We start from the raw sequence: 26,574 nt of genomic DNA on the forward strand, positions 1-26,574 counted from the left end.
ATTTTGTTACCAAGGCAAACCAGGTATATGGGGAGTTTCCATATAAATATGTCCCTGAAATGTTTACATTTTGAAAAATAAAATGTCAGATTTTTTTATAAAGTATGTGAGGAAAGTATCGGTAGTCTGAATTATAATTATTTAGTTGTTATTAGTACAGTGGTACCTCTAGTTACGAACTTAATTTGTTCCGGAGGTCTGTTTTTAACCTGAAACTCTTCTTAACACGATTTCCGTTCGCATCCTGGGGCAAAGTTCTCAACTCAAGGTAACTCTTCCAGGTTAGCAGAGTTTGTAACCTGAAGCGTTTGTAACCTGAGGTGTTTGTAACTTGAGGTACCACTGTATTCCTTTATTATTTCAATTTATTTACCACCCTTTATCAAAAGATCCCAGGGCGGTGTACAATCTGGCAATTGCATTTTGCACCAGCTGAAGTTTCCAGACTGTCTTCAGAAGCAGCCCCATGTATAACACATTGGTTATACATTGGTTACCAGAGTGTAGGCCACAGAAGTTAGGCTATCCTTGTCCAGAGAGTGGTGCAGCTGGGCCACCAGCCAAAGCTGACAGAAGGCACTCTGCACCACCAAGGCTACCTGGGCCTCAAGGAGTGGATCCAAAAGCACCCCAGAAGTACTTGCTCCTTAAGAGGGAGTGTAACCCCCTCAAGAGCAAGCAATCTTCCACCTATCTGGTCTAGGGAACCACCCACTAATGCTGCCTCTGTCTTGTTTGGATTGAGCTCCAGTTTATTGGCTCTCATCCAGTCCATTACCAAGGCAAGACACTGGTCCAGCACATCCACTGCCACACCTGCAGATGTAAAAGAAAAATAGAGCTGTGTGGCATCAGCATATTGCTGACAACACATGCGCAAACTCCAGATGACTCCACTCAGCAGCTTCGTATAGGTATTAAACAATATGGGGGAATAGAATTGAGCCTTGAGGGACACCTTCTTGAAGGCCCCACGGTGCTGAAATACAGTCCCGAAGCATCACCCACTGAAAGCGACCATCCAAGTCGGACTGGAACCATTGCAGAGCAGTGCCGCCCACTCTCAGCTCAGATAGCCTCTCCAGGAGAATACAGTGGTTGATGGTATCAAAAGACATCGAGAGGTCAAGGAGGGTTAACAGGGACACATTGCCCCTGTCTCTCTCCTGGGCAGTAACCAGGGCAGTTTCTGTGCCAAAGCCAGGCTGAAACCCTGATTGAAATGGATCTAGAAAATCAGTCTCCTCTAAGAGCACCTGGATCTGGTCAGCAACCACCCACTCAAGAACCTTTCCCAAGGAAGGGAAGTTGGCAACTGGCCAGTAATTACCAAGGTTCTCAGAATCTAGAGATGGTTTCTTAAGAAGCGGTCTTCTCACTGCCTCCTTCAAACAGAAAGGAACTGGCCCCTCTCATAAAGAGGCATTAACCAGCTCCCTGGCCTAGACAGCTGTCTCCTCCCTGCTGGATTTAACAGCCAAGAAGGGCAAGGGTTCAGAGCACAGGTATTCGCTGGTACCAATCCAAACGTCTTGTCCACATCCTCAAGCCGCATCATTTTTAGTGATCCATGTCATATCTGTTGAACTTCCCTAGATAATTCTTAGGATTTTTCGGATAGATTTACAAGATCGGGTGGAAGAAGAGGCAAAGATTGTCATACAGTTGCGTTTGAGTCAGTGTAGGAATGGATAAAAAAAACGCATCCATGAACTTGTAGAAATCAGCCCTGAGTGCTCACTGGAAGGACAGATCCTGAAGCTGAGGCTCCAATATTTTGGCCACCTCGTGAGAAGAGAAGACTCCCTGGAAAAGACCCTGATGTTGGGAAAGATGGAGGGCACAAGGAGAAGGGGACGACAGAGGACGAGATGATTGGACAGTGTTCGCGAAGCTACCAGCATGAGTTTGACCAAATTGCGGGAGGCAGTGGAAGACAGGAGTGCCCGGTGTGCTCTGGTCATGGGGTCACAAAGAGTCAGACACGACTAAACGACTAAACAACAACTACTACTGCTGCTGTTGCTGCTACTAGCCTTTATTGGTATAAGTTAAAACAGTAAAATCATACAAAAAGATCCAAATGCGTTGTAGAATAGTTAGGATCAGCATGCAGGATGCACTATCTGGTTTCCTTTAAATATCTCCTGGTCCTCAAGTAGGCAAGGTCCCTTAAATGCTGCTGTTCTTCCTCATTATGTTAGGCATAACATATTTGCAGAGCTTAGGCAATTTTGTCAATCAACTTTGCAAAAGAGCGAGATTGAGCCAATAGCACATGCAGCTCACAGTACAACTGGACCAAATATTGGTTCAGATGCAAGAGGAAAAAATATGATAGGCATCTTCCTGCTATGCCTAGGCATTTCTGAGCTATTTGGACTTTTTGTTTACGTTTAAATTATGATGTCTCTAAACAGGAGAATCAGTGCCAGAGTTCCAGGCAGCATTCCACGCAGAAGTTGGAAACCACCCCACTTTTGAAGATATGCAAGTTCTTGTTTCAAGGGAAAAGCAACGACCAAAATTCCCAGAGGCCTGGAAGGAGAACAGCTTGGTGAGAGAAGCAAGATGCTCCCTCCCCCCCCCCCTTTCATTTGGAAATCATATGTAAGATGCTAGATTATAGAGTTGGAGGCATAACATTGGTTTAATATGTAAGTTGCTGTCTTTAGGAAACTAAACTAAAATTAATAAAAAGTAATACGAGGAGTTCTCCAAGGAGCAGGTTAACAAGGAAAACCACTGACTCTATATGCATATATATATATATGTATGTAGCCAACTGCTGCCTTTTTATATTTATATATATTTCAAGGCTTTTATATCTTATTTTCTCTTTTATGGTTTTATTTGTATAATGCCTAATAAAGGTTTGAGAGAAAAAAAAAAAAGTAATATTTGAGTGCAAGATACAAGTATGGGCTGGACATTTCATGATGGGTTCAGTAATGTATTCTATCTTTCGTGTGTGTGCTCTTTAAATGCCCAGTTCACTGTCTTGATCACTACGCAGGACACATCAGTGGGCTTTAAAATATATTTTATTATAAAAATTTAATGTCCTATTTCAGGCAATGTCAGTCCAACAGACTGATGGATACAATAAATTACCATACTCTGTTTTTGGACTAGACTCTGTTTCATTTGCTCAGTTTCTTAATTCATTAACATTCACAATAGAAGTAACAGATGTAAGCATCCTCATTCTCAGTAATCTGATTATAGCTACCGTGTCTGTTTAGTAAGATTTGTATAAAGACCTGAAACCCTTTTTATCAACCTCTACCACCCACCTTGTAACATATTTTGAAAACATGTAACACGATTGAAAATATCTCACTGTTGCAATCAACACGTTTAGAATAATTTCTGTTTCCCTGTTTGTGAAATCATATAGTTCTTTTATCAACTCTGTTGTCAAATGACCCTAGACCAAATTGCTTTTAAAGAGAATCTTAGCTGCACCAGATCAAGTAATAACATACCTTAGTACAGACAAGATAACTTACTCATTGTAGTATTTTTCTAAAAGTTTTACCTGGGAGATGCCCCATTGAAATTAGTAAGGCTGGCTTTTGAGAAAATATACACAGGATTGTGTAACATTTCTTGCCCCTTTAGAACACAGGATATGTAATTTTGAGATTCAGTTTCATTGTTTGGTCTTAGAATGTGCGTTGAAGTATAGCTTTAAAAGGGTCAGAACGTAATGCTGGTTTACTTTATAGGCTGTGAGGTCACTGAAAGAGACAATTGAGGACTGTTGGGATCAGGATGCTGAAGCTCGACTGACAGCCCAGTGTGCTGAAGAGAGGATGGCTGAACTCATGATGATTTGGGAAAGGAACAAATCTGTCAGCCCAACAGTCAACCCTATGCAGTCTACAGCTATGCAGAACGAGCGGTAAGTAGTACTAAGTGTGTGCTGTTTTCCCCATCTGATTCCAAAAATCAATGAAACTTTTTAAAAAGTACATTGTATATGCACTTAAGTGTCCCATTTACTGCTTTCAGTTCTCATCTCAGAGTTGAACTTTGATTTCAAGGATGTCACGTTTTCCCTGAACTAAAATCATGATACTTCAGTACTCAGAAAAATGTGATTCTCCCTTAGACAGTATCTCTGTGTACATCATCTGTCACAGCGCTGTCCAGCAAGGAATGGCCAGCATGAGGAATTACCGTATTTTTTGCTCTATAAGACTCACTTTTTCCCTCCTAAAAAGTAAGGGGAAATGTGTGTGTGTGTGTGTCATGGAGTGACTGCAGGCTACACAGCTATCACAGAAGCCAAAACAGCAAGAGGGATTGCTGCTTTCACTGCACAGCCTTGTGGTCTGGTGCGTCTTATAGAGCGAAAAATACGGTAACTCTATCTTGACAAAAGTACACTTACAAGTTAGGAAAAGGCATGTCCATTAGTCCTGCCGTCTCGCAGCTACTCCCAGATGTGCACCCAGTGAGGCAAGAGTAGCTCACCCCGACCTTCACTTATGTAGCTGCCCCACCCGAGTGGTGCGCAAGCAGGTGAAGACTACATCTGTGTGTGGCCTGTTTCTGCTCCTCCCACTTCAATCCTCTTCCGGTCCTGAGAGACAGTGGGGCAGGAGAGGTGGGGGCAGGAGGAGATGTGAAAGCCCTTTACTCTGTACCAGCCTGACCTATCTCTTCCTTCTCCTGCTTGTGTTCTTCACGCTCCAATACCGCAGCTTCTGCCTCTGACTCGTCAGATCACTGATCCCTTTTTCCAAGCCAGTCTCCCGGTACCCACTCCTCAGTATCCACTAACATCAACTAACTTAGGGCCATTAATTTCAGTGGGTCTGCTTAGAATATGAATAGTTAAATTCAATCCAAGGGCAGGTTGACAACAAATTTATTGTGCAGTAAGTGCAGCTACAAGGGATGCGGGTGGCGCTGTGGGTTAAACCACAGAGCCTAGGACTTGCCGATCCAGAAGGTCGGCAGTTTGAATCCCCGCGACGGGGTGAGCTCCCGTTGCTCAGTCCCTGCTCCTGCCAACCTAGCAGTTCGAAAGCACGTCAAAGTGCAAGTAGATAAATAGGTACCGCTCTGGCGGGAAGGTAAACGGTATTTCTGTGTTCTGCTCTGGTTCACCAGAAGCGGCTTAGTCATGCTGGCCACATGACCCGGAAGCTGTACGCCGGCTCCCTCGGCCAATAAAACAAGATGAGCGCCGCAACCCCAGAGTCGGTCACGACTGGACCTAATGGTCAGGAGTCCCTTTACCTTTACCTTAAGTGCAGCTACAGCATGATCAATGAGGCCATTTCCAGACAAAAGTCCGAAATAGCACTTGTCAAAGACAGTATTATGCCTGTTCCCACATTTGGAGCAGTGTTGAAATAATAGTGCTACGAATGAAATAAAATTAAATTAGGCATGTGTGTGCTAGAATGGTGACATACAGCTTCTGAAGGGGGAAAAAGTCTAGGCCATCACACTGAGGTCCATGACATAACAGCACTGCCCCCCCCCCGCAGCAAAATTCCCATGATAGTTCTGCTTGCTGCAGAAACTATTTTGCATTTTTAGATCCTTTATGTTAGAAGAATTTATTGTCTACATGCTCTTAATCCTACTGTCTTCTTTGTGTATGTTTTTTTTTTAAAAGAAATCTATCACACCATAGGCGTGTGCCAAAGATCAGACCATATCAAGATTACTCTTCGTCATCTTACATTGAGGACTCCATTCACCACCCTGACAGCATCGTGAAGAATATTTCGTCTGAGCTTTCATCGTCCAGCACACCACTGATGATTGGGGAGAAGAACAGAAACTCTATTAACTACGAGCGACAGCAAGCACAAGCTCGCATTCCTAGTCCTGAAACTAGCGTCACAAGCTTGTCGACCAACACTACCACCACCAACACTACAGGTCTCACTCCGAGCACTGGCATGACCACCATATCCGAGATGCCTTACTCAGGTGAAACAAACCTTGGTGCTACAAATGGCATGCAGCCACTTGGGCCAACGCCTGTTTGTTTGCAACTAACAGAGGAGGACTTGGAGACCAACAAGCTGGATCCAAAGGAAGTGGATAAGAATTTGAAGGAGAGCTCTGATGAGAATCTGATGGAGCATTCCCTTAAGCAGTTCAGTGGACCCGATCCACTCAGCAGCACCAGCTCCAGCTTGCTGTACCCACTGATAAAACTGGCAGTAGAAGCAACAGGGCAACAGGACTTCACGCAAGTTGCAAATGGCCAGGCATGTCTAATTCCAGATGTTCAGCCTGCTCAGGTCTACCCTCTTCCTAAGCAGCAGAACCTCCCAAAGAGGCCTACTAGCCTACCTATAAACACCAAAAACTCAACAAAGGAGCCTCGGCTGAAATTTGGAGGGAAGCACAAATCAAACTTGAAGCAGGTAGAAACTGGAGTTGCCAAGATGAACACTATCAATTCTGCAGAACCTCACGTGGTCACAGTTACCACGAATGACGTGGCAGGAAGGAGCCATACAATAGCCTCTCATGCTGTACCAACCCAGTATGTGAATGGTACAGTGCCATGTGGCCAAGCATCCAGCTCAGGGGTCCATCGGGCCCAGGAAATGCTGCAGAACCAGTTCAGCGGAGAGGACAGCCGTCTGAATATCAACTCAAGCCCTGATGAGCACGAGCCCTTGTTGAGAAGGGAGCAGCAAGTGAGCCATGATGAGGGCATTCTCGATCGTCTGGTTGATAGGAGAGAACGCTCGCTGGATAATGGTAGAACAAACGCCAACAACAACAACAGTAACCCATGTCCAGGACAAGACGTTTCCGTCCTCCGTAGCCAGAGCACAGCACCAAATTCTGGACAAGCCCACACTAGAAGAGCACAGAGACCTAACTCGCTGGATCTATCAGCCACAAATGTTTTGGACGGCTGTAGTATGCAGTGTGAGTTTTTGTGGGGTTTATCAATGGATATTTGCAAAAGTAGTACAGAATTAAACTTCTTGGCTTGAGTCGCAACCTAAAAACCAAACTCTGCCCTCCCAACCCAGGAAGATTTAACCCCCAGAGCTGTGGTTTTGCTTGTACAGTGGTACCTCCGCTTACATATCCCTCTGGTTATGAAAACTTTGGGATGCGTAAGCGGCAAACCCGGAAGTATCTTTCCAGGTTTTTGGCGCAGAAGCACTCTATCGCCACGCATGCATGCGCAAAAGTGCTCTCTCCAGTTGTGAAAACCTCAGGATCCAGCCGGACCTCTGGAACGGATCCTGCCCGCAACCAGAGATACCACTATACCAATTAAATTATTTCTGTTCTTCCCAGTGAAGAATATCCCTTCAACCTTCTCTTTTTAGACCGTTACGTTTAAAACATAAATTGGGAAGGAGTTTAAAATATTTTTGGTTTCTGAGAAAACTGTAATACTGCCAGAGGGACTCAGCAATACTTCTTTGTTGACCTCTCTTAGAAGTGTGTGAGCCTTGGTTCTTCAGATAAATCAGTGACTTGCAAAAGTAGACTCACCTTTTTAAAAAGTAACATGGTACTCTCCTTATATTCTAAATTATTTTAGAGTTATTGTAGTAGCCTATTATTGGGAATTAATTAATTCACATTTTAGAAAGCTTTCTTTTCTCAAGAGCTGTTCTCCATTGTTAAGTTGAAGATGCTCCATAATAAGTAAATGGAGGTTATGGATGTTGGTGCCATATAAATACAGTCATACCTTGGAAGTCAAAAAGAATCGGTTTGAGAAGTCTGTTTGACTTCCAAAACGTATGGAAATCAAAGCGCGGCTTCTGATTGGCTGCAGGAAACTCCTGCAACCAATTGGAAGCCGCAGAAGCCTCGTCGGATGTTCAGCTTCCAAAAATAGTTTGCAAACTGGAACAGTCACTTCTGGGTTTGCAGCGTTCAGGAGCCAAAACATTCAAGAACTAAGCTGTTCAAAAACCAAGGTACGACTGTATTACTGCTTTGCTTAGTTGAATCCCACTATTGTAATTTGCTGTTATACAGTGGTACCTCGGGTTACATACACTTCAGGTTACATACGCTTCAGGTTACAGACTCCGCTAACCCAGAAATATTGCTTCAGGTTAAGAACTTTGCTTCAGGATGAGAACAGAAATCGTGCTCCGGTGGCGCGGCGGCAGCGGGAGGCCCCATTAGCTAAAGTGGTGCTTCAGGTTAAGAACAGTTTCAGGTTAAGTACAGACCTCTGGAATGAATTTGTACTTAACCTGAGGTACCACTGTATATCTATGAAGTTGGAAGCTGAAAAGAACACTCAAGTACAATATGGTTCAGTATTGTGAATATAACATTTATTCATATTAAGGTAAGATTCGATAGAATCGAGACAGTAGAGCCTTCTTCCCATTACAAGACCAGTAGAATCCAGGTAGAGGTTGCATAGACTTAAGTCATCCTTTGTGCCAACTGTGTTTTACACTTAACCATATTTAATAACTCTAACCATGGCTTGAGCTCCAAACACAAGCCACAGGTACTTTGCTCTTTCTTTTTCTTGGCACAGCACACCAGTCTTTTAGCTTTGAAATTCTTAGGAGGCAGAGCAACTGCTGTAATTGGTTTGCTAAACCCTGATTTTAAAATCCACTTCAAACATGGTTTCTAATTCTGGTTTGCCCCTGATTGAGCTATCATTTTCATTGCTAAGGGAAGTTTAAGACTTCAGATTAACACAAAGAAGCAGCAGTTCATTTTTAAATCTGCCATTTTAAATCTGATTCTTTAACAAGAAAGGATCCGTAAGTATTAGGCTATGTAATCAATACACGCACCACGCCCTTCCTGTTTGCTGCTCTGGGTGCCCTCCGCCACTGTCTGCAGCTAAGCTTTCAGACACAAAAACAGGTCCAAGACAGCACATTAAGTCTCTAGTAAAATGTGGAATCCTTTAAAAAATGAAATCTTGTACATAAAGTGACAGAAATGGCAATGTTGTTGTTGTTTAGTCATTTAGTCGTGTCCGACTCTTCGCGACCCCATGGACCAGAGCATGCCAGGCACTCCTGTCTTCCACTGCCTCCCACAGTTTGGTCAAACTCATGCTGGCAGCTTCGAGAACACTGTCCAAGCATCTCGTCCTCTGCCGTCCCCTTCCCCTTCTCTTTCCCAGCATCAGGGTCTTTTCCAGGGAGTCTTCTCTTCTCATGAGGTGGCCAAAGTATTGGAGCCTCAGCTTCAGGATCTGTCCTTCCAGTGAGCACTCAGGGCTGATTTCCTTAAGAATGGAGAGGTTTGCTCTTCTTGCAGTCGATGGGACTCTCAAGAGTCTCCTCCAGCACCATAATTCAAAAGCATCAATTCTTCGGCAATCAGCCCTCTTTATGGTCCAGCTCTCGCTTCCATACATCCCTACTGGGAAAACCATAGCTTTAACTATACGGACCTTTGTTGGCAAGGTGATGTCTCTGCTTTTTAAGATGCTGTCTAGAGAAATGGCAATACTTACGACTAATACTACATGCAGTAGACCTAGTTCCCAGGATTTATTCTGAAAGGGGCTGCTTTGTTGAAGTCTACCTATCCGGTCATCCATTGCTTTTGATAAGATTTCGTATTTTCTTTTTCTGCCTCTTCTTTCCTCCTGTATGACACTATCTATATTCTGCTTATTTTTAGTGAGTGAGTCATCCCTAGATGGCAAACCCGGCTCAGGAGAAAAGATCAAGAAACGTGTGAAAACACCATATTCCCTTAAGCGGTGGCGCCCGTCAACATGGGTCATCTCTACAGAACCACTGGACTGTGAAGTCAACAACAATGGCAGTGATAGGGTAGTCAGCTCTAAGTCCAGCACAGCTGTTTTCCTTGTAGAAGGAGGTACTGCTACAACTATGGTGTCTAAGGATACAGGCGTGAACTGTCTGTGAATTGTTTAAAAGCTGACAAAAATGACATTTTTTGCGTTCTGTTAAACAAACATGCAGAAGACCTTTGGGGGGGGGGAGAGAGAGTTCCTTCTCCTGTCAGCACCCCTTACTGAGGACTTGCTTTAAATAGATTTCAGCTATGCAGACGATTTTTAGCTTATGCTTCCATATTTTTAATTTTGTTCTTCTTTTTTTGAAACATTTTTTGCACTTTTTATTTAGTATTGCAAAATTACATCTTGTCTGTTCCCGACCACAGAATTATATATATGTGTATCGAATGATGTGGTCTCAAAATATTTTTTTTAAAAAACAAAAACAAAAAAATGTATTGCTGATAATCAGTTTGGACCGGGTTCTAAAGGTCACTAAACACACAAGCCGCCTGGCTACAGTGGTGTTTGCCGTTCATGTTTTGAGTTCTGTGCACAAGCTCGTTTGTATGTTTCTGTGTGACAGAGTGTATTATCTTTTAAACGCCCTATTTTTCACTTGTGTTATGTTGAAATGTGCAATAGTCTGTAGTTCACAGTATGCTTTGTGTTTCCATCCCTGCCACACTTTTGGAATTAAAGGGTGGTAGGGGTTTTTAATCTAATGATTTGGCAGCCAATGAAATCCAACTGTGAACTCTGCAAAGCATAATCAGCTTAAAGCAGCTGCTTGTATCTATCTGTATGTGTGCTCCAAGGTCACAGTTAATGCATGATTTTCCCTGCCTTAAAAGGGCTTTTTAAAAAGGAAGGAGGGGAGAAAAGAACAAACTTCTGCTTTCTTTCATCCTTCGAAATTAGCAAATTGCAGCTTTCTTCATAGTGGACAATGCAGCTTTGGAAAACTCTAAGCAAGAAAGTGTTGAACAAAATATAAGGAATCAAAGGGTCAGTTTGTACAATCAGTGGAGGTAGATACCTGCCCTAATAAGCTTGATGCTTGATAAACATGCCTCATCATTGGCAGGTTTACAAAGTTTAAGAGCTCTATATGGGACAGATGATCTGTGGTATCTTTTTCCCCCAAGCCATGATGCATGTGCAAATTATAACTCTGGTATGTGTAAACTGACCCCAAAGGTCTACCATTTTATTTTATCTCTTGTCGTATACAGTTTGAAAGTTAAATATGCTTTGTATTTATGTACATTTTTCCTTAATGAATGCTTTTGGTGTATATTGAAAAGAACATTTTTGCCTAATCTTGGTAAGTTATCTTAAATTTTTTACTGTAGGTAGGTTGGTAAGACAGGTTTTTGATAGACAAGCTAAAACATGGACTCATTTGCATGATAGTCATGTGATGAGTTCCTATGCCTCTGTACTTTTACTGCCCCAATCTGATGGTCTAGTTCAGTGTTGCATCAGATTGCCTAGGTGTAACTGGCTGATTTACAGTGCATTCCTTTACAAGTCTACTTAAGGAGTACATCTCACTGAGTTCAGGTAAGTATATCTAGAACTGCAGCCCATGAATATTGTGAAAATACCCAGTTCCTTCGGAAATGTCCTGCTTACGCATTAATTGCCCCTTTAGTACCTATCATCACAACATATCAGGGTTTTTTCTAAGGAAAACATTTTAGAATATTTTAGAATACATGTAACAGTACCTATTTGTGCATGACTATTAAAATATCTGGCCCCATTAAAGCACCATTTTGAAAGTCAATAAGGATATCTCCCTAGACAGAAATGAGTAAATATTTGCTTGCTGGCCCTTGTCACAGCATGAAGCCCTGTTGTCTCAGTTGTTGTTCAGACTTATGTAACCTTAACAAGATATATATTTACAATCACTAAATAGCATCTAGTATGATATCTGGTTCTAAATAAAAGATTGAGTTCTGATTTATCATAATCCAAGACTTACATAACTGGGTTTTTTTGGGGGGCCACATAGCACAATCTCTACAGCACATTGTCCCCATGCTAGTTTCTGACGAACTGCTTCATTCTGTTTTTCAGACCTATAAAAAAATTGTTTATTTCCTTAATTCAGTTCTAACCAACTTTCTTCCACTTTGAAGTCCTGAACTCTGCACTCTTTTCGAAACACAGCAGAACCTCGGCTTACGAAAGTGGCATACCTGGAAGTATTTTTCCGGGTTTTGCCGCATGCGCAGAAGTGCTCTATGCACTGCGCGCATGCGCAGAAGCGCTTTATCGTACTGCATGCATGTGCAGAACATGCACCTCCAGTTATGGAAACCTCAGGATCCGACCGGAGCTCTGGAACAGATCCCGTCCACAACTGGAGGTACCACTGTAGTTACATCCAGCTACTGAGGACTAAACCAACTTTTCCCACTGTATGATGTTTGATTAGATTAGACCAGTGAAGGTAATAATTCAAAGTGGTTTAAATGAAATGAAATCCTGGTCTAGAATCTCTGAATGCTAAGTAAGTTATGATATCACTTAGAATCTATCATGGACTTGGTTAATGTTTAAAGTTTTCCATCAAATAAGATCACTGCTTTCATCCTGTGATAAGCACATCGAAAGCCCTCTAATCAATTTTCCCCCATTCATAGCCCATTTTTCATCATTTATCTCCCACTGTGTTAAGTGATTATTTTACAACAATCTATTCTAGGCTAAGAAGGTTTGTGGCCTTTCGCCTCCTTCCTGGGGCATATCATGCCTACATCTAGGCTTTTTGAACTTTTGGCCTAAATTCATACAATGTGCCCTGCCATACTTTGTTTTAATTTCCTTTTAGCGTAGGCTTGAGATTAATATTTGCAGCTTTTAGTTTCCAAATCAAAAGTTGGACTTTGAACAGTGTTGAATCTTCCACTGAAAAAATTAGGCAATCAATATAATCATTGTTTTGGAGGCTTGTTTCATAGGAAGCAGCTTCACAACCTTGAAGCTCAGGAGTCCCCAAGGCAAATTCTAAAATGAGGCTCTGTGGCATCAGCTAAAAAGCTGTGCAGTTCCCATGTCAGCCCTTAGGAGACACATTTTGGGAACTTTAGTTTTAAAAAGGCATGCTGTCCCCAAGGAGCTCTCAAGGAACACACTAGAATAAGTAGCCTAGTTTTTGAAGAGGAAACTGAGCTGTGTGGATTGCTAAAGAGCCAGCAATCCTGCTTTGAGTAAACCAGATTTCAAGTGATCTCCCCTTTTCAAGTATTGGAAGGATTTGGGGAAGGTTCATTTGGGCCGGGAATTTCTCTGGGCTGGGCAACCATGCTATAGTTCAGGGATAGTACCATATTTTTTGCTCTATAAGACTCACTTTTTCTCTCCTAAAAAGTAAGGGGAAATGTGTGTGCATCTTATGGAGTGAATGGAGGCTGCGCAGCTATCCCAGAAGCCAGAGCAGCAAGAGGGATTGCTGCTTTCACTGCGCAGCGATCCCTCTTGCTGTTCTGGCTTCTGAGATTCAGAATATTTTTTTTCTTGTTTTCCTCCCCCAAAAACTAGGTGCGTCTTGTGGTCTGGTGAGTCTTATAGAGCGAAAAATACAGTATATCTTCCACTCCAAAAGTTGGGCAGCTTCTCAATGCATGTCCTCTTAGATCTTAACTGGGAGTTCACAACCACATTTTAAAAAATAACGGAAAGTGGAAAGAGGCTACTAAAAAATATTCAAGAGTGGAGTGTTTGTGCAAATGAAACTGTGTGAGTGATTTTTGGCTCCTTTTTATTTTATACCTTTTTGCATGTTGAGACCTATTGCCAATGATTGCATGGTTTGATTGTGATTTCACTGATGTCTCATATCTGCGTAGTTGGATGTGCCAAGTCTGAATGCTCATGACAAAAGGATGGCAAATCATCCCTCTCCATTCCCTGAAAATAGAGATTTGACCTTTGGATTATCTTTGCACAGTTACTGGAGGTGGGGTGTGTGTGTGTTCTCTTTCTTCAAATTATACTGATGGTAATATATCAGTCAATAGGCATTTAGGGAGAAAGAACCTCTATATGATATTTTGGAGTGAGAGTGTCTCATCGAAAGGTGCATTCTTTTGCCATGTTGTGAGAACAGTTTTCCAAAAAGGAATGCAGCAATGTTCTCAAAGTTCCATTAGTAAGCAAGTCAGAGACAATTTATTTTTCTAGTGTGGCAGTTGCATCTTTTCCCCCACAGGAAATATTTACTTGTACTGTAATTCAAGGGAAGGGAAATAATGCACAAATTAAAACAATTGCACTCTTGTAGTTGTGCTTAAGTTATACATATAAGCAAAGGATTTAAAATAAATGGAAGATGTGAGAATCGGCTTTTTAATTCATGGAGGATCAGCGTAGGAAGCTTGCTTTTTGTGTTAAGATATAACAAATGTCAGTTATTCATTCTGCCTTTCATTTGAATCTAGAGGTGATATTTCTTTTACTTGAGTGAACAATATCACAAGTTTCAAGGTCACATGCTTATTCTGCAGTACCCAGTGTTTCACAAAATGATTTTTAATCCTCTATGCCTATAAATTGGGGGGAGGGGTGGGATTATAGATATGTATCTGAAAGAAAAAGCCTACCAGCAATTTATTTGTGGTGTAGTAGTTAACAAGTCTTTTTGCACCGCTGCATTGCTAAGGGCCGTTGACTTTGTTTTTGTCCATATGGTTATCCCTTATGTAATAAATAATTGTAACATGCAAATGAATTTAAAGTTTATAAAAGGCTATTCCATCAGTCTATATAATGAAGAATATTTTATGTGATTTGCTTTTTATCATATTATGTATGTCATTCGATGCCTTTTTTTTCAGTAAACACATGCCTCAGATCTCTGTTGCAACTTTTTCCAGACACACCGTACAAAATATACTGATTGGAAATATTAAGCCTATAACCAATGACATAGTTAGCCGTACAAAAAGATGAAGGACTCCCTATAAGATGGAAATGTGTCTGAGGGAGCAGGTTTTAGAGGGAACGTGATGGCCGAGTAAATGTTAAGCATCCCTTCGCTACCCAATCCTCTTCTCCTATCTGCAACATTTTTTTTTTAAGAGGAACATATCATAGGGCACTGGGATGAATGTCCCTTTCATCTCCAGTGCAGGCTAAGTACTGAAATTCAGGTAATAAAAGATCATAGGCATTAGCCATCAGCTATATGTGACATTCATTCAACTGTATTGCACTATGAATTCCAATGGCCTTGCTAACTGGGAAGACAATTGCATTTTGCAGTAACAAAATCTTGCCATTTGAGTGCTGGTAAAATACAACATCGCTGAAAGAGGTGTGCATATCTGAGGAAGACAGACTGGATCCTGTGCAGAAAAATGAGCAACAGCTGCACACTTGCTGATTTGAAAACTCAGTGCTCTGAGACGGTAGGATATCTGGAGTAAGCAAACTCTTGTTTTCAACAGAGATACACAAGCACCCGAACATTCAACCTGAAAAATATCATGCTTTGGCGAGTGCCCTGTTCAGGCACTCACAAAAGTGTAAGCCTTTTATTTTGTAAGTGTCCAGTTTGAGGACTTGCAAAAGGCTTGCTGGTCCTCACAGTGACCACTGCCTCCCATCTCACCAACCTGAATAATATATCTTGAGGCTAGGGCAGGACGGTAGAAGAACGGAGGCAACAGGTGTTCTGGAGCCCCTCTCAGAGCCTTTTTCCCAGCAATCACTCATGGTATTACTGTATTTTTCACACTATAAGACGCGCCAGACCATAAGACACACCTAGTTTTTGGAGGAGGAAAGCAAGAAAAAAAATATTCTGAATCTCAGAAGCCAGAACAACAAGAGGGATCGCTGTGCAGCGAAAGCAGCGATCCCTCTTGCTGTTCTGGTTTCTGGGATAGCTGCGCAGCCTGCATTCGCTCCATAAGACGCACACACATTTCCCCTTTTTAGGAGGGAAAAAGTGAGTCTTATAGAGCAAAAAATACGGTAAGTCCCATCCCCAATGAAGAAAGATGCTCTGCTGGGGCCTCTGGATGCTCTTTGCTATCTTTGACTCCCCCCACTGGCAAAGGTGCAGGGGGAGCACACTGCCCCTGGCGGCATGATCCCAGTGGGGTGCCATTGTGGCTCCCCCCCCGCACTGGGTGCCACGCCCCTGCAGGCGGCGCGCCACACCCCCAGCATGTGTGCCACGCCCCTGTGGGCCGTGCGTCATGCCCCCAGCACGTGTGCCACGCCCCTGCGGATGACACGTCACGCCCTTGGGGCGTGCGCCATGCCCCCAGGATGCGTGCCGGCCATGCCCCCGCCTGCTCTCCGCCACTGGCTCCCCCTGTCTCAAGGTAAGTACAGTGGTGCCCCGCAAGACGAATGCCTCTCAAGACGGAAAACCCGCAAGACGAAAGGGTTTTCCATCTGCAGAGGCGCTTCGCAAGACGAATTTCCCTATGGGCTTGCTTTGCAAGACGAAAAATGACGAAAAAATTTGAAATTTTTTTTGCTCCAAAACCCCTTATTTTGAATCGCTAAGCTGCTAAAAGCATTTTAGCAGCAAAACCGCTAATCCCCCACCCCTTAAAAAGCCGTTTTTAGCCCTTAAAATGTCAATAGCGCTAATAGCGCTACTCCGTCAATGGGCTTGCTTCGCAAGACGAAAAAACCGCAAGACGAAAAGACCCGCGGAACGGATTCTTTTCGTCTTGCGAGGCACCACTGTAAGTGGGACCTTGGGACGGGAGAAGGCAGAAGTGACAGTGGGCACTCGTCGGATCCAGATCAGCGAAGGAGCCCTGCTCACCTTGAACCATTTTCAAGAGTTTGAACAGATGCGCTGTCTTCTGTGACCATTGAGTCCCGCGGCATGTGTTTACACCATGCTTGGCATGTGTGCTCAATTTTAAGTTCTTTCTGTCACTCTCTACATTTTGCCAGCTACACAGATATAAGCAAAACAGCCCACTTCCCTTTGTGTCCTGCTGTTCATTTTTAAAGAAAACCATTTGGTCCAAATACCATTTTACACAGCTTTCCAATATTTCCTTCAGCACTTGGAAAGTTTAATTTAAAACACAACCAGTTCAAGTTAACCCTGCCCCAAAGGGAACTACTTCCGGTTCATCCTTTTACAAAACAAAACTTGTTCAATTATTTCAAATGAATACATAAAAAGTTCATCCTAAAATCAGCATTCAGAATGTCACACCCTGCTGCGCAGAGCTATAGGGTCTAAAAGGAAATAGGGGTACACAACTAATAAGATGTCTAAAAGACAGAAGGTTAGCAAGTGAATCTTTTCAATTTGTGCCAGCCACACAGCTGTTAAAGGCATTGTTCATTTTGTTCCTCTACCTGTAATTCTCACTGCAAACTACCCTGTTGAAAAAGAGCAAATCTCTTCAGTAGGGAAGGTACAGGAAATGCCTTACATGCCTTCCTTTTGATTACATAACAACAGTGATTAAGTTACTGTCTAATCAGCCTCCATGGTTTGCTTTCTAACTTTCCTTATAGATGTCTGACTGACCGGGGGTGGGGGGGAATAGTCTGGGCCTCCTGCCAGGCTGAAGAGAAGGGAATGAAAGTGATGATGAACTAGAAATTTACTTCACCCAGCGGTTATGGGGACCACTTTCAAGTGTAGTCCAGAGATTTTTGAATTAGTTCAGTGAACTTTGTTCAACCGAACTAGTTCATTCCAAGCACTGATTTCCTTGTTCCTTAGAACTTAAACTTGGAGGATATAGTAGTTGGCACTGTTAACAGTAAGGGACGTGGGTGGCGCTGTGGGTTAAACTACAGAGCCTAGGACTTGTCGATCAGAAGGTCGGCGGTTCGAATCCCCACGACGGGGTGAGCTCCCGTTGTTTGTTCCCTGCTCCTGCCAACCTAGCAGTTCGAAAGCACGTCAAAGTGCAAGTAGATAAATAGGTACCGCTCCGGCGGGAAGGTAAATGGCGTTTCTGTGAGCTGCTCTGGTTCGCCAGAAGCGGCTTAGTCATGCTGGCCACATGACCCGGAAGCTGTACGCCGGCTCCCTCGGCCAATAAAGCGAGATGAGCGCCGCAACCCCAGAGTCGGCCACGACTGGACCTAATGGTCAGGGGTCCCTTTACCTTTACTGTTAACAGTATCAGTCTCATACTATTTGAGTAGTAACAGAGTACTTGCTTAAATGTTTTAAAGACATACACCCCACTGTTACACATGGGACCGCAGGAGAAGATACATATACAAAGCTGCTTTATAAAATTCCTAAACTGGAACAAAAGAGCAGCTAATCCTGAGGAACTTAAAAGACTAACGAATGCATTCCGGCATGAACTTTCATAGTTACGTGTCCTGTAAACTTGGTGGCCTTGTGTACACATGTTCACATACAATGCTGAACCATGGTTCGTGGTACATGCACAAGCTAGAATGAGCCAGAGCAAAACCGCCAGCTTGCGTTCTCCTTCCACATAGCCAAGAAGAAGACTTCTGCCTTGTCTATTAACGGTTTCCATGAATCTTGGCTTCTCATTATGTATAAACTGGAGACGTTAGCAAAGAACACACCTGATCAATTTCAAAACGAGCCAATTCCAAACTTTGGGTTATAAAGTTGGCTTCATTAACTATCGTCATGACATACCAGGATTTGTGAAACTGAAGCCAGGTATTGCAAGAGGAGGGGAGGAAGAAATGAAATTAACAAGATGTGCAAGCTCAAAGCTTTGCTCAGGCTCATCAGAGCTCATTCATGTAGGACTAAATCATAGTTTAGCATTGTGTGTGAATTAGTACAATGAGACTAAAGGAAAAATAAAACACATAAAATACTATACCACATCAGAGTTGGGTGTGTGCCTTGGCTCACAGAGGTATTCAAGATGCAATCGGAAATTAGGAATTATTCTTTTTATCCCTACAATTTTAACAAGTGAAACAGATTTTTTATTATTATCTTAAAGCACATCATTCAGATTTGGACCCCCCCCCCCCACCGACAGTCTTAGGTCTATTTCCAGTTATTAGTATTTAATATCTGTTTCGCACAAATACTCTGTTATGCACTGTGTATTTGGTAGCTTGAAACCGGGTTCTTTGTATCTTAACAGCACTATGGAAAATTCCAATGTAAGTTCCAAAAGAAACTGACAGTGCAAATTAGGGAAACGATAATTCCAAGCCTCTTTATTTGTGTCGCTTATACAATATTGAGCTGCATTTCTTGTTTGCATACTCAAGAGTGAGAGAAATGGGTTGTACTGGCATGCATGTAAGCTTGAAACATCCTTCTCAGTGACTGTGGGCTGAGAGTTTCCTCCATCTCAATGATGGTGTGTTGTGACAATGGAGATATTCCTACAACTTTAAACACGAAGCCATGCATAGCCTCGAATTGGAAAAACGAAAACACTGAGCTACATGACATTCGTGTCCACAGCGAGATTTCTAGGGAGAAGGAGCCGAAGAATACTAGTCCTCTCAGAACTGTCTTATTGTAGTGCTTCTCACACATTTCTGCTAAAATGTCAAATTTATACATGATTGATTTTACTACTTTTGTATAAGCTGCCCAGTAACTTGCTATACAGGATAGTCTGACTATGAATGAAACGTACCGCTTTTTAAAATCATCTGTGGATGCCACTATGAAAGCTGACATTCTTAAAAGCCACTTCAGAGTTTTCTATGAATACTTGTTATATATGAACCTATACAAAGAGACTGTATCGATACAAAGAAATTGGAACATTTAAAAACATTTCTTTAGGTTTGGGGGGTGCGCGGGGAGTCTTGCTGTAAAATGATGCATTAATCCATTTAATAAAAATCACCTTCATGAAAAGAGCTGGGGGTTTTTTTGTGTATGTGTGTGTATGTTTGACAACTTTATGGTGCGACCAGTAGATGTCACTGCTTACTATTAAAGCATGGGATTAAGATATATTTATCTGCTGGGAAAGAAGAACCATCTTCTGACTTGGCGTGTTACAAGAGTAAGTTGGGGGGAAATGTGCCTAAATTCAGGTTTCTGTATTATCTATTTCAATCATGTGTATACTTTGTTGTAAATCGGCTTATAAAGAAGAGTACTCTCCTGAAAGCCCATGATGAGTAAGAATCTTAAGTCAGGCAAGATATATTTGTCCATTGGAAGAAGTAGGAGTTTGTCTCTCATTATCTGTGGACCAAGATGTGTGTAGACAGAAAATTTACATCTAAAAATAGTATTAACACCGACAACTGGGAAACACTGGCCTGTGAGCGCTCCAGTTGGAGAACAGCCTTTACCAAAGGTGTCATGGGTTTTGAAGACACTCAAACTCAGGACAAAAGGGAGAAAGGAATGTTTGGCAAATACTCACCATGATCAGCTCCCACCTGGAAACCTATGTCCCACTGTGGAAAGACGTGTGGATCCAGAATTGGCCTCCACAGTCACCTACAGACTGTTAGAGTGGTTGTTTATTATGGTGATGTAGCAAAATGGTAATTTGGAAGAAACCTCTAATGTCACATAATTTTGCCTAGTGCCAGGGTTCAACAGCTACCATAAGTGATGTCACCCTGGGCTCTTTAAGGAGGAAGGGTGGGATATAAACTGAATAAATAAAAACTGTAATACTGTAATAGCTGCCATCACTTGGGTAGAAGATGCCACCCGAGAAAAGGAATGGGAATGGGAATGCTTCCTGGGCAGTGTGTATGGAGGTCCTAGGCTACCTGGAAAACAAGACCCATCTCTTGGCCTTGCTGATGTGATTCAAAAGAAAGCAGAGCAATACATTTGACACAAACTTGGCTGCAGGAGTTGCCAGAAGGAGGGGTACAAGGTGCCATCCAACCACCTCAGGGATGCCAATCCAGATTTGTGTAGGTTTTACTCCCTATCTGTGGGTTAAACCACAGAGCCTAGGACTTGCCGATCAGAAGGTCTGTGGTTAGAATCCCCAAGACGGGGTGAGCTCCCGTTGCTCGGTCCCTGCTCCTGCCAACATCAAGTGCAAGTAGATAAATAGGTACAGCTCCGGTGGGAAGGTAAACGGCATTTCCATGTGCTGCTCTGGTTCGCCATGCTGGCCACATGACCCGGAAGCTGTACGCCACCTCCCTTGGACAATAAAGCGAGATGAGCGCCGCAACCCCAGAGTCGGCCATAACTGGACCTAACGGTCAGGGGTCCCTTTACCTTTACTCCCTAGCCCAGGGGTCAGCAACCTTTTTTAGCCGTGGGCAGGTCCACCGTCCATCAGACCATGTGGTGGGCCAGACTATATTTTGGAAAAGAAAAAAAAAGAACGAATTCCTATGCCCCCAAAATAACCTATGGTTGCATTTTAAATAAAAGCACACATTCTGCTCATGTGAAAACACCAGGCAGGCCCCACAAATAACCCAGAGATGCAGTTTAAATAAAAGGACACATTCTACTCATGTAAAAACATGCTGATTCCTGAACCATCTGTGGGCCAGATTGAGAAGGCGATTGGGCCAGATCCGGCCCCCAGGCCTTAGTTTGCCTACCCATGTCCTAGGCCACCATCTGTGTGCAATTAGGACCAAGGTTCTCCACCCAGATTTCTGGTCTGTTTGCTTATCCAATTGACATGTTAAAAGTTACATTTTTTAGAAATGAAGTTATCGTCGTTCATATTGCAGCGATACACCATTGTTCTCAGACTTTTGTCTCCAAAAATAGTTCCTTCCTTTATGAGCTCACACCCTAAATAAGGGAGCAAGAGGAAACCCTTAAATAAGTCTTAATTGTCTGGGCTTGTCTGAACAAATGGTGAGAAGGAGCCAAGCTTTGTCATTCCAACTTCTCTTGCTAAGATCTGCAAATATTTCTCTTTGCACTATGCCCAAGAGAACTCTCCTTTTTAGGCAGGGCCTGGCGACTGGAAAAGGGCAAGAGTGCCTGGCAATGTGCTGCAACCTCTTCTTCTTTTCCTGTTCCACTGCAGCCACTTGGCTTTAAAATGCATCTCTAAGTAGAAGTCCTGAACAGTCTGAAGCTAACCAACGAAGACATCTGTGGAGAGCATTCCACTGATGTAGTGCTAAAACAGGATCAAGCCAAAGACTTGCCTTTATCCAGCATATTGTTGCCACAGTGACCGAATCGATCAGTGTTTCCCAAACTTGTTTCTCCAACTGTTTTTGGACTACTGTTTTCCACTATCCCTGACCACTGGTCCTGCTGGCTAGAGATGATAGGAGTTATAGTCCAAACAGCTGGAGGCCCAAGTTTGGGAAACTCTGAACTAGATGCTTTTGAGAGGCCAGCAAGCAGGACATCATGAGTCCTCCTGCTTCAGGTTGTTGTTGTTTAGTCGTGTCCGACTCTTCGTGACCCCATGGACCAGAGCACGCCAGGCACTCCTGTCTTCCACTGCCTCACGCAGTTTGGTCAAACTCATGCTGGTAGCTTCGAGAACACTGTCCAACCATCTCATCCTCTGTCATCCTCTCATCTTCTCCTTGTGCCCTCCATCTTTCCCAACATCAGGGTCTTTTCCAGGGAGTCTTCTCTTCTCATGAGGTGGCCAAAGTATTGGAGCCTCAGCTTCAGGATCTGTCCTCCCAGTGAGCACTCAGGGCTGATTTCCTTAAGAATGGAAAGGTTTGCTCTTCTTGCAGTCCATGGGACTCTCAAGAGTCTCCTCCAGCACCATAATTCAAAAGCATCAATTCTTCGGTGATCAGCCTTCTTTATGGTCCAGCTCTCACTTCCATACATCACTACTGGGAAAACCACAGCTTTAACTATACGGACCTTTGCCAGCAAGGTGATGTCTCTGCTTCGGGTACATACACATTCTGCTTCATACTTGGAGGGTTAGAGAGAAAGACAGAAGGACAGAAAGAAAGAAAGAAAGAAAGAAAGAAAGAAAGAAAGAAAGAAAGAAAGAAAGAAAGAAAGAAAGAAAGCTCATTCTGTGGCCCCTGTGCAAGACTGGGCTGGCAAACCCTGAACTAGGCCCAACTAAAACTGCCTTGGTAGACTGGAAAAACTAGCTTTTACTATCTATTAATTCATAATATATTCACACTCCAGTGCATGGCTGGCCTTCACAAGACTGGGAAGCCTCTCTGAGAGGCATTTCTCCTAACAGACTTGACTTTTTTTGTTCTTTTTAAAGCAAAACAAAGGATTTAGTTGGTTTTCAATGAAGGGCTCAGAACCACTGATCCAGCAGATTAGCACAATGTGAAAACAATTTCCAACGGGAATTAGACAGAATTAATAGGGTGGATGGCAAGAACCACCCTGAAAAAAATGTCAGATACTTATCCACAAGCTAGCTGCTGAAAGCTGGCTTATCCCACGCCTAGGGAAGGACATATAAGGCAGCTGAGGCACTTATTTCCTTGAAAACACAAGTGTGTGTCAAATGTCAGAGTGGTGCATGCTCTGGTTATCTCCCGCTTGGACTACTGCAATGTGCTCTATGTGGGGCTACCTTTGAAGGTGACCCGGAAACTACAACTAATCCAGAATGCGGCAGCTAGACTGGTGACTGAGAGCGGCCGCCGAGACCATATAACACCGGTCTTGAAAGACCTACACTAGCTCCCAGTACGTTTCTGAGCACAATTCAAAGTGTTGGTGCTGACCTTTAAAGCCCTAAACGGCTTCGGTCCAGTATACCTGAAGGAGCGTCTCCACCTCCATCGTTCAGCCCGGACACTGAGGCCCAGTGCCGAGGGCCTTCTGGCGGTTCCCTCGCTGTGAGAAGCCAAGTTACAGGGAACCAGGCAGAGGGCCTTCTCGGTAGTGGCACCTGCCCTGTGGAACGCCCTCCCACCAGATGTCAAAGAGAAAAATAACTACCAAACTTTTAGAAGACATCTAAAGGCAGCCCTGTTTAGGGAAGCTTTTAATGTTTAATAGGTTATTGTATTTTAGTGTTTTGTTGGAAGCCGCCCAGAGTGGCTGGGGAAACCCAGCCAGATGGGCGGGGTATAAATAATAAATTATTATTATTATTATTATTATTATTATTATTATTATTATTATTTCCTAAACTTGGGTCTCCAGCTGTTTTTGGACTACAGTTCCCATCATCCCTGACCACTGGTCTTGCTAGCTAGAGATGATGGGAGTTGTAGTCCAAAAACAGCTGGAGACCCAAGTTTGGGAAACCCTGCCCTTCCCTAATGAAGTGCCCCTTTGATGTTTCGCTGCTCTCTGTCAAGATCTCTGACTAGTCTTTGTCTCCCTAGTGCATATTTTGACATCTGTAGATGGCATCATTCCCAAGGCAATACGGTGCTTCAGATCTCATTCGTTCTTCCATGCCCTCTACGAAGCGGTTACTGCTACACCCAGCCTTGCGGCAGGAAATTGTAGTTGGTTTGCAAAAAAGGGGCTGCATTTTAGTGGTGAATGAGCATTTACGGCGAGAACTGGCCTCTGGACCAAGGGAGCAAGGCCTTTTCTGGAAGCTCAGCTGTGGTGTGAACTGGCTCTGAAGAGGCCAAGCTGAGTTCACTGCTGACTTGCAAAATGAACCCAGGACTTCCAAGGCCCAAACTGAATACTGGACTGGATTAATAATTTTGATTCTTCCCTCCCCTCCCTTACTCCATTTATCATGTATTAATGAAACAAAGAAACACTGGCAGAGTGCCACAAAGAATTGTTTGAAGCTCTTCCAATCTCAGTGTCACGAGGAGATTGTTTTTGCTCTAGGACAGTCACTGAACTGTCTTGGCAGCCAGGGCTGCACTGTACATAAAATGATCTATAGTAATTGCTTCTGTTACCGTCATTCCCACGCTGCTTCGTAAAAGCAGTCATGCCTGCACTGTCTTAGCTGTAAAAACACTCCTTGGGTTAGCTACTGAAGGTGGGCATGAAGCTATTACTAGCTCAAACAGATCTCCTATAGATTTAGGCCACAATCTTGGAAAGGCCCTACAAGTCTTAACAAAATTGAAAGGAGCAAAAATGGTATCTCTTCTTAACCAGACAGATTAACCACATTAAATGAGGTAAGCCTCAGTGCATAGCAACACCAGCTTGTAATTGCATGAGTCGAAACACAAAGGCATGCATAGTCAGATGCTACAGTAGACTCAAACAGGTTGCAAAGGGGAAGTGAAGAGTGTAAGAATATTCCACTGTGTTTGCTGAAAACAAACAAACAACTCATTTATTTATGTTTGGAAAGTAAGGGATTAATGTATTGCGGAAGAAAGGAATCAAAGCGGTGCTCCTAAAACCGTTCAATTTCACACACACACCTTTTGGGTACTATAGTCATACACCTATTAAAGGGACACGGGTGGCGCTGTGGGTTAAACCACAGAGCCTAGGACTTGCTGATCAGAAGGTCAGCGGTTCAAATCCCCGTAACGGGGTGAGCTCCCGTTGCTCGGTCCCTGCTCCTGCCAACCTAGCAGTTCGAAAGCATGTCAAAGTGCAAGTAGATAAATAGGTATCTGGCGGGAAGGTAAAACGGTGTTTCCGTGCGCTGCTCTGGTTCGCCAGAAGCGGCTTAGTCATGCTGGCCACATGACCTGGAAGCTGTAAGCCGGCTCCCTCAGCCAAGAAAGCGAGATGAGCGCCGCAACCCCAAAGTCGGCCATGACTGGACCTAATGGTCAGGGATCCCTTTACCTTACACACACTTATTTGCATTTAGACTAATGTCTTCTTGCATAGTTCTGGGCTTGTGTGGAAATCTGGCATAGGGCATACCTATACAATTAAGGTGTGTGTGTGTGTGTGTGTGTGTGTGTGTGTGTGTGTGTGTGTAAATGGTTACGAGAGCCAGTGTGGTGTAGTGGTTAGGAGCGGTAGATTCGTAATCTGGTGAACCGGGTTCGCGTCTCCACTCCTCCACATGCAGCTGCTGGGTGACCTTGGGCCAGTCACACTTCTCTGAAGTCTCTCAGCCTCACTCACTTCACAGAGTGTTTGTTGTGGGGGAGGAAGGGAAAGGAGAATGTTAGCCGCTTTGAGACTCCTTTGGGTAGTGATAAAGCGGGATATCAAATCCAAACTCTTCTTCTTCTTCTTCCTTCGGGTAGTGATAAAGCGGGATAGCAAAACCAAACTCTTTTTCTCTTCTAAATGGCACACATTACAGCATGTGGTGTGGACAACCAGAGAATCACAATTCACATGTGGAGTCTAGGAGACAGTCAGTAGTACTCTCAGTATGTGAGAAAATTGCACCTGTCTCTTCTCCTGTGGGGCGTGGGTGAGATCATAATGATCAGTAGTGCAGCTAGGTAATTTTAGCTCCTGGGCTTAATAGTGGAGGGTGGACTTTAGCGGCCCATGCACATTACTTCCGTTGAGAAGCGCGCAATTAACATTTCTCTTTCCCCCACACCGCCAGCTGTTCTGTGCTTTACAACTGCTTCTATGTTCCTGCTACGTTAGAGCAAAATGCAAACAAATAAAAATTGCCAACCCTGAATTTTCTCTCTCTTTTTTTTAATGAATATTCTCAGCATGTGCAGTTTCACATATTAAACCCACTTAAATTATAGCACCATGGTGACTGCAGGACTAAAAGGGATTTTGCTTCTGCTGCCTGGATGCTGAGTACATTTATCGAGCGATAAGCACCGTTTCGTTGTGGGAAATGACAAGACCTATTTTTAAGTGGAAATAATGCAAGAGGAATCTGTAACCATGGGCATGTCTAGCCAGCTGCCCTCTAACTTTAATTTTTTAAAAGAAAATAAATAAATAAAAATAAATAAATAAGAATAAGGGCTGCCTCAGTGACCGACATCAGCACTGTTTGCTACTGCCATCACCTGCCACTCTCTGGAGACCTTCAGGGCTGTGGCACTCTGAACCTCAGGGTTCA

The 26,574-nt window shown here is 43.3% G+C and overlaps 1 protein-coding gene across 11 annotated transcripts in view; it reads left to right on the forward strand.

Annotated features, from left to right (window-relative positions):
* BMPR2 (bone morphogenetic protein receptor type 2) overlaps positions 1-14,618 on the forward strand; it is an 82,736-nt gene extending 68,118 nt beyond the window's left edge. For 6 of the 11 annotated variants that reach the window (XM_083403423.1, XM_083403425.1, XM_083403420.1 and 3 more), the window contains 4 exons: positions 2,421-2,557; positions 3,732-3,907; positions 5,639-6,918; positions 9,628-14,618. In XM_083403423.1, the coding sequence (XP_083259549.1) occupies positions 2,421-2,557; positions 3,732-3,907; positions 5,639-6,918; positions 9,628-9,878 (1,844 nt within the window). In that variant the 3' untranslated portion in view covers positions 9,879-14,618. The remainder of the gene's footprint in view (positions 1-2,420; positions 2,558-3,731; positions 3,908-5,638; positions 6,919-9,627) is intronic. The other 5 variants (XR_014502940.1, XR_014502941.1, XR_014502942.1 and 2 more) reach the window with 2 other exon arrangements.
* The last annotated feature ends 11,956 nt before the right edge of the window (positions 14,619-26,574 follow it).

This window comes from Podarcis tiliguerta, assembly GCF_965153285.1.
Source record: "Podarcis tiliguerta genome assembly, chromosome: 1".
Lineage (NCBI taxonomy): Eukaryota > Metazoa > Chordata > Lepidosauria > Squamata > Lacertidae > Podarcis > Podarcis tiliguerta.